General features: G+C 32.5%; 1 protein-coding gene across 1 annotated transcript; it reads right to left on the reverse strand.

Moving 5' to 3' along the window:
- Nucleotides 1–7,574: 7,574 nt before the first annotated feature.
- On the reverse strand, nt 7,575–8,735 carry LOC129230262 (dynein regulatory complex subunit 4-like). The gene has a single exon (XM_054864663.1). The coding sequence runs from the start codon at nt 8,733–8,735 to the stop codon at nt 7,575–7,577; it is 1,161 nt and encodes a 386-aa protein (XP_054720638.1).
- Nucleotides 8,736–9,166: the final 431 nt, after the last annotated feature.

A 9,166-nucleotide genomic window follows, 5' to 3' on the forward strand; every position in this document is an offset into this window, starting at 1 on the left:
TAGTTTTTAAGTCTGCCATTAGACAGTGACTGCAGTGCCCCCTATAGTTCGTTGGAGTTGCGAATTGGAAAACCCCCATATTCGTCATTTTAAGTTGATTTCCTAATCCAAATCGAGGCTTATCTTGATTTTTTGAGTTATATTGTGAAGTGTTTTCGCCAAGGCAGGAAGAAGAATTTTCATATTACGAGTATAAAACGAGGCTTGTCTTGAGTTTTTTCTGTATTGCTACCTGTTTTCGCCAAGACAGGTAGTCATTTTGGAGCCAAAATGAAATATTTTGCTTAAAATAAGTGCATGAATATTTTCTTTTAGAATTAAATTCAAGAGTCTGGTACAAGCTGTTTTTAGCTCTAGTTTGTTATCCTGTGTGAATTAGATGTAACACAATTTAGTATTGAATCTCAACCATTTTAAAAACTATAAATCGCCTTAAAAAATGCATAGGTTTATCTTGATCCAGGTTAATAATTATTGACTGGAGTTTCTTTAATTGACCAGAGCAGGCTTGCCGTTTCAACGTTTTAACGAAGGAAAGGTCTTCAATTTGTATTAAACATTTTTTTTTAAGTATGATATACAGTGGCTCCCAAAAGTCTTCGTACACCTACGACTTTCAACGAAATAGGCCCCAATCCATTGGTTAGAATTAATATTTCGGAATAGGTATTTAATTATAAGACCTATGATCAATTTTTAACAAAACTACATGAAAAGTTTTGAAAAAATATAAAAACTTAATTTTAATATTTTTTAAAAATCAAAAACCAAAAAGTGCCGGAAATTTTATCTCACAAAAGTCTTCGTACACTTTATAAAATGTCTATATATTATTGAATAATCTAACTTTTGATTAGGTTATTAATTACTATAATATCATACAGTATTCATAACACCTTTTAAACGTCTTGGAATAGATTTCATTCTTTTTCTTTCTTTTTCTTGCGTAATTTCTGAGTAAGTGTTCAACCACACTTCGAGTCTTACTGTTTCGAGCTCTATTTTCGTTTAAAAGCCCTATTTTCGAAATCTAGCCTCCAGATATCTCTAAATACGTTACATTAAGTTAAAATCTGGGGATTGAGGGGGGTATTATCTAAACTTTAGGACAATTTTCGCGGCACTAGACGCAAAAGTTGAAAACCGTGTGCTTCTTATCGTTATCTTGATAAAAAACAAAGCTGTTTCCAATAACCAAATTTTTGGCTAAGAGTTCAAAATTGGTTTTTAAAATATTAAAAGGAACAGCATGATTCATTATTTCATCAAAAAATTACAAACTATCAAGTCCTGATGCTGACATACATCCTCACACTAGAACACCTCCACCGTCCTGATTAACTGATCCAAATAAGTTCTTAAGATTAAGTTCCTAATTTTTTCTTCTACTTACAGTTATACAACAATTTAACCAAAAATGTTGAATTAATTTTTATCTGTAAGTAGACGTGATTCTAAAACGTTTTTAGCTTATTTATCATTGATTTTGCGACGAAAAGCGTAAGCTTTCTGTTTTTCGCACGGCCAAGAAAGTTTCTGCGGGAAGAGGTCCCATTTAATCCAGCTAATCAGAGAACTTGGCGAACAATTTTAGGAGAAAATTAAATGTAAAATGTTTCATTTAACTCTGCAGAAACTTTTACAGCACTCAAATGTGTATTTTTCATAAATTTTTTAACTTTAAATCTCCGATCACGTTTTGTCAACTTTGCCGGTTGACCTTTTCTTACCTTGTTTTCGGTCCGATTCGTTTCTTTAAAGCATTTTATCAAGCACTTTACTATACAAACAAATAAATTAACTAATTTAGAGACATTTCAAACCAATTTACCACTACTGTGGGAAAAAAAAATTCAAATTTCGAATGGTGTTTGTGGTTTTTTACGAATACCAGGCATTTTAACGTAATAACCACAATATTAAGGAATAAATAAACAAAAAATTAAAGCCAAATGACTTTTAAGGGTCAACACAATGCAAAAATAATAAAAAAAACGTCATATGATGATTTTAATTATGAATTTATTCGAAAATATTTGAGTATACGTTGACTTTTGTGGCGTGTTATTTCTCTGTCTCTTCGTTTTTTGACCCATTTCAAAAAGAAGATCCATCAATATTTTGAAAAAACTACTGGGTTGTATTTAGAATGACATAGGAATGATGTGAAAAAATATTGAACTTCATATTCGAATTCAGTTTCGAGTTATTTTGGTTTTACTAAATAATTTCAAAGTGTACGAATACTTTTGGGAGTCACTGTATCAACATCTTTTGCTTCTTGGCCCTTACGTATTACTCAGCTAACCCTCATCTTCATGGAACTTGCGGGAAGATTTCAAAAACGAATTTCCTTGGCAATTTTTCCAATGGTCGCCAAAGAATTGTTTCATGACTTTGTTTATTAGTGAAAAAATGACCATTTTCCGAATTTTGCCAACTAAAGTCTCAATCAACAGAAGTACATTCCCAGACTTGCAAAAAAAAAAAAAAAAAAACCTTGAAATGGTAAAGATTTTTCAAAACTTTTGATGGGTTCCAAAAGAACAAGCTTAAGATTTTTGATATAATGTAAAATAATCCAGTTACTAAATAAATCAAGCCTTTAAATATCTACCACCCCCGCCCCCGCTACGTTAAAAAAAAAAAAGATTTACCAGAAAAAATTACACCAGAATATACAAATATTTTACGCAGTATCATAAACTTGGCATGTTTCCGGTGAATGTGTGGTAATGTAGCCCTTTTGGCAAATAACAGTAGATTTGGAGGACTATTTTGCTATTTAGCATGGCTTTAAATAATATTTAATTGAAAAAATGGAAAATGAACCTAAAATGGCATTTAATTATTTAGTGGGCAGAGTTACGATAACGAGGTCGAGATGAAAAAAACCAAAAATCTGGGTGACAAAGCCTTTTTAAAAGTTGCATTACAATGGTAAAAAAAATCCGCCAAATCAATTAAGGTGAAAATATTATTAAATTCAATATTAAAGTTTACGATAATCCGCCAAATAAATAAAACAAAACGTTCAAAATAACATTAAAAAATCTATTAAAATATACATTACTTGACGGAAGTTAAGTGCATTTTTTTAATCTCCAGTCTCGCCAAGCAACCACTTCAGCTATAGCATTGTTGAATTATTTTAAATGTTTATGAAACGTTGAATGGTCATCTCTGTTTTTGTGGATTAATGATGCTAATTGGAGTTTTGTGTGACTAATGTCCTTATTCAAATGGTGACAATGGGGAGCATTTATTGCTTTAGAGGTTTTTTTCTTTTCTTTTTCTTAAATCTTATTAGAACTTTTCTCTGGTGAAGATTTTCGGAAGTATCCCTGACGGAAACTTTCGAGGGAGATCATTGTTGTTTGAAAAGGCTGATGTCATTATTCTAATGAGGATTTTAGGGAACGTTTTACGTTTCCTCGTGACAAATTTTAAGTACCATTGTCCTCATTTATATGGGAATTTTCAAAAACTACTGTGTTTGTTCTTATTTTAACGGGATATTTACTCCGATCTTTTAGAGGTTTTGAACAGGACCGCTGACGTTATTTATTAGAAACTGTTGACTTCTTTTGATGGTTATTTTAAAGATTTGATGTTTATACTCTAAAGGGACAGTTTAGGATTTATGTTCAAATTAGTATTTGTAGTGATTGCTGACTCTATTTTGAGACTGTTGCCTTTGCAATTTTAGGCGCATTTCTCCTTATTTATTCAGGAAAAACACGTGTCGCGTGATGTCCATTCCTTTCTCAGGCAAAAAGTTCTGGAAAAATTAACACAGCCGGCGTAATGCCGGGCACTATCTGACGGAGATCGGGACTTAAGGGAAATGTTGTCTTAATTTAAAAACTGTTATCCTTATTCGGATGGGAGTTTTTAAGAATTGCACGTGGCTAACCTCTTTTCTATTCTTATGCATTTTCCTGATTTACATTATGTAGTTTTTTTTTTTTTTTTTTTTTTGTCAGTATTTGACCTCTGCCTATGTTTGCCTGAATCGATTGACAAAATCTTCATCAACGCGAGCAAAGCCGCGGGTAAAAGTTAGTCTGTCATATTCCTGCGTTTTGCTTCCTGTTTTTAATTGTTGTCAGAAAAAAATAATAGTAATTACAAATTTTAAAATACTTCTGCTTTTTAATTGTTACCCTGGTAAGCATATATTTGTGGTCGCTTTTAAAAGCTTTCTTTTTTATTATACTTGTACAAAATTGGTTTTAAATTCTAGCATACAAACCAGGAATACTTAAAAAAGATTAATGAAAAAAAGCTATTTTAAACTAGCTGTGTCGCACCGGCTTTGCACGGTGCACCTCGTAAATAATAGTTATGTCTAGTGACGCTTGTTCAGGTATCAGGCTTGAAAAAAAAAATCCGTAAAATTTTGCGGCAGATTGCGGGAAAATAACCAAAAAGTAAACATTTTAAATCCCCCGATTGCAGGAAAAGTCTCAAAACAAAAACCAAAATTTCATTTGTTTATATTCGAGAAAAAAAAATGGCAACAGATCTTTCATTTAACTATTTTCTTCACGCTACAACTACAAATTTTAATAAAAGTATTGTTACGGAAAGTTGAGATGAAGCACTGAATAAACAATTTGAATTGAGGAAAGACTTCGAAAAATGGGGATTTTATTTTGAAATCTAAGAGTCATAATTAATAGTTTTAATTGATATCTCCGCTTATTATTATCGGAGGCTTGTGTTAAATAGCCAAACATGAAGACGGGAAGATTACGAATCCATCGATACCTGGTCCGATCGTCAGTTCACTGTCGTTCGGGAGAAGAAGCTTGGACATACATAGATACGCTCAGTTTTTAATTATATAAGAGACTAGCATTCCCGTACCCGGCATTGCTCGGGTAATGGAATTAGAAGATGTTAACAGTGCTTGGTGCACCTAGTTTCGAAAATCCCCTATAATAATTACTTATTACTTATAACTTTTTCTAATTTGGGGAGGATCCCGGGGCCCCTGGACTCCATATATATATATGCCCTTGTCCTTAACCGATCTTTAACTGTTACTAACGATCCTTTTAAAGTATTGATTATCTTTGCAAACACAGGCCATCCACATTTTATTGTTATACCTATGTTTAAGCAAGAACTTCTTTGTATATAACATTTTTAGTTTTTTTTTCTGGTGCTAAAATTATTAAGCTGCTTGATGAACTGACTTTGGAGCAAGCTACATAACATTGGCCGTGTGAAAAAAGTCTTCTCTTAAATCGATCTCTGCTACTTTTAATGTCTGTCCTTGTGACTTATTAATGGTTATTGCAAAGCAAACTTTAACAGGAAACTGCACTCTTCTAAATTCAAAAGGATAGTCCGCCTGTGATGATGTTCTTAAAAACTTTGTTTCTAGTTTTGGAAAAACGAAAGCAAAAGACAGAAACATTATGATTTGACTTGAGAAAAGCCTCAAAAAATCACGTGAGAAACAAAAACAATATCAAATTTATAGTTCGCTACGACCAGATGAAGTACTGAATAATGATTTGAATGGAGGAAAGCCTTCGAAAATAAGGGATTTGAATTTTAATGACAGGTTATAATTTCGCAGAAATTAAGGGGTTTTAATTAATTTCTCCCGAACTAATTGAGATTTCGGAAAATCCTTTCTTAGTGGTTACTTTCGTAATCATGCGGACATGTCTGCCAAATTTCAAGTCTGAAGCTTCAGCTGTTTCGGCTGTGCGTTGATATATATATATATATATATGTATATATGTTATCTCAGGACATTGATTATTATATATTAAGATTTTATTGGTTGCTCTAGAATTACTCCAAATAAAAATATATTAAAATCAACTGCAATTTCTTGGTGTTTTAATCAAGAAAACAAAAACTTATTTTGTTTCATACTTTTAGCTCAAACCAAGCTTTCAGAAATATTGTTTAGAATTTGAAAACATTTTTTACATTTCATTGTTTTTTCGAACAGATAAAATAGCTGATGTGTGAGTTATAATGGTGTTTTTAGCAGTTTCAACCATGCATGTATATTTATTTATTTGTTACAAGTTGCATACTTTAAGTTTTTCACGAAATTATCAGCATTAATATTATCAAAGATTCAATTTTCTTCATAATATTCCGCCTTAGTTAAATTTATCTCTTAGAATCTACTAAATCTACATCCTGTCAAATAAAAGCTTCATCGCTTGATTCCTAAGACAGAGTATTCTAAAAAATACTATACAAGAAAGGTATCCGGGGTTTTTTTTAACTAAAAGTAAACAAGCTAGTCAATGCATGCGAAACTCTTTTTATGCAAATTGGTTAATTAGTTAAAGTAATGTGCCACTTTTAGAGGGTACTTTAATGCAATTTACTGTACACGCCGCAGGACATTGACGGTATAACCGACTATAAAGACTAGCTCTATGTTATAGAAGTTTTGTTTGGTTGCCATGTCAACCGACTTTTTACTTCCGTTAGGGATGTGCTCTTTCAATTCCCACATGAGAACATACGTATGGTACTTAATAATATCGATTTTATCGCCTTTTTCCATTTACTTGTGCTCTTGAGGGAGAAAAAATATATTATAGAAGTGATGAGAATTAAGATATTTTTGCTCTAAATTTTGGAAATGCGATATTTATGCAGTGAAATAATATTTTTACCAATCAAAGACCTTTACGTAATTTGGCGCTAATGAGCATTGGCGCAGCGAAAGGGAACTAAAAGGACTATAAACCTACCCACAAAGAACCAATTTATAACGGTACAGTGCCCATCAAAAACTTTCTTCAAAAATAATACAACATCTAAAGAACAATAATCTAGAAAATTGTTACTTTACATCCCAAAATCATCAGTTTTTCGACTAGTCACAAAGGGCACAGTTTGGCATTTTTTAACAAAGGCAATTTATGTGAAGTTCGCAAAATAATTATTTTAGAGATATTGAGGGTTAAATTTATAAATTTAACAAATTTTAATGAGTGGGATTTTTTTTAGCTTTCCCTGATTTTGGTTCATGAATAAATAAATTAATTAATGTGTACTTCATTAAATGTTTTTCCTAAAATCAAAACAAATATGCTAAAAATGCTAAAGTATTGAAAATTTTTTTAAATACTCATCAAATAATTTTCTAAATAAATTTTGATCAAGCTTATGGGAATAAAAGACCCAAAGTTTTAATATTTAACTTTCAAACAAACAAGCATCTAAAATATTAGAAATAATACACTCACTCAATACATCATTTTATCCTCAGCCCATCATTACTAACCATATGTTTATAACTTTTACACTGTATGATAAGGAAATTTAAACGTATGTCACCTAAAAAGACATAAAATATGACTGCCTTCGTTAAAATTTTGCATGTTTTGAACTAAGTTTCACTTAATATAAGCACAACAAGAACAAAATTGCAAATAATGTTAAAAGTAACTCATCATTATGTGTAAGGATCAGCCGCGGATACGGATATCCGGCACATCACTAATATTTAAACACCCCCTCCCCCCTCCCTCACATTCCCCAACATGTGTGAACTCGAAAACAATAAAGTGAAAATGAAAATTTTATTCCGATTCTTGTGTTAAACTTCTGGAGCGTGTCTCACTTGTATTATCTTCTCGGATCTGTTGCAATTTTTGCTCCAGAAGATTAATTTTGATTTCGGCCATGTCGCGCACTTTCTTCAGGCCAGAGGTGAATTGTCGCTTGAGGCTTTCGACTTTCTCTGACACGTCCCGAATTTTCTCCTCGAGTATCTGGTTTTCCAAAGTCAGCCTTTCAATCTTTTTGTGGTTGCTAAGTTCAATAGCCATTTTCACTGGTTCAGCATCGAATTTTGGAATAGGATGTGCTGAGTTTCTTTTACTTGTTGTAACTTTATTCATTCCCTTTTGTTGAGACAGGTTAGTTCTCTGAGCTTCGAGTTTTGCTTTTGATTTTTCAATAGCCCTCTCCGTTGCCATTATTTCTTCTTGAAGTTTATTTATTGTATCTAAATCTTTTCGAGTTCTGTCCTGGTAAGTGTTCATTATCTTTTCTTTTAATGACTCACACGCCATTCGGAAATTTCTTTCTGCAAAATTTTTCGCTTCTTCGGCCTCTTTTTCAAGGGTTTCACTGGCTATTTCGAATTCCTCTTTAGTTTCTACCAAGAACGTCATCAAAGACTTCACACAACTCTGAAGCAAAGGTTTTTGACTTTCCTTAACACTCGCAATATACTCCTGGCCTTCTTCTTTCACCTGTCTTCTTACCATTTCTGTTTTTCTTTTCAAAGCTTCAAACTCCTCATCCTTCTTTCTCAGAACTTCTTTCAATCTTTTCTCCTCTTCAAAATGACGGTTGGCTTCAATTTCAAGACGTTCAGAGGTTACAGACGCTTGTCGATCTCTTCGATTGCTGCCAACAAGTTTATCATACTGCGGCCATTCTCTTTTTTCCCGAATCTTTGCTAAGAAATCAATTTTCAGCTTCTCCAGATCCACATCTTTGGACAGAATCAAGTCTTCCTTAAGTTCCAAATCCTGCTTGGAGGACCTCTGCAACTGAACCAACTCGTCGTCACACTTTTGATAGAAACTGCAATGCTTGCGAAATGCTTCAATCTCTTTTTCTAGTACATGTGCATATTGCTTCAGCTCATCCAAAGTCATTATCTCTATATTATAACCTTTCACTTCTTCTTCGAGTTCTTTCTTCTTTTCTGGTTGCTTCTTTGGAGGCATCTTTATTTTATCTTTTAAAAAAATCAATCTAACTCTGTACTTTCATATTTTGAAGCAAAAACGACAAGATGTTCTCTTTTCAGATAGCTAACTCATGACTCATGCATACTACATCAAATTCCAGAAGCGGACAATTTTGCGTGATGTTATTAGTCTCTTTATGAATAAAAGATTACTTGCTGAGTGAGTGCGTATCGTGCTCTTGAAATTCGTCAAGTATGACCTTGAAATCCAAGAGGAAATAATTAATTACTTTTCACTCTACTATAAGCTGCAAAATGCTTTTAATTACATGAACATTTAGTTTTTGTTAACTGTCTTTTTAAAACAAAACAGCTTCATAAAAAATGTAAACAAACTTTCTTTCCAGCTATTTGACGCTTTGACAAATTCTGAAGCACCTTAAATCAATTGCCAATTAAAGAAAACTA

This window comes from Uloborus diversus, chromosome 9, assembly GCF_026930045.1.
Source record: "Uloborus diversus isolate 005 chromosome 9, Udiv.v.3.1, whole genome shotgun sequence".
In the NCBI taxonomy this organism is placed as follows: Eukaryota; Metazoa; Arthropoda; class Arachnida; order Araneae; family Uloboridae; genus Uloborus; species Uloborus diversus.

Bases quoted from the DNA above. Each gene is read 5' to 3' on its own strand.
- LOC129230262 (XM_054864663.1), bottom strand. From the start codon at position 8,735: ATGCCTCCAAAGAAGCAACCAGAAAAGAAGAAAGAACTCGAAGAAGAA.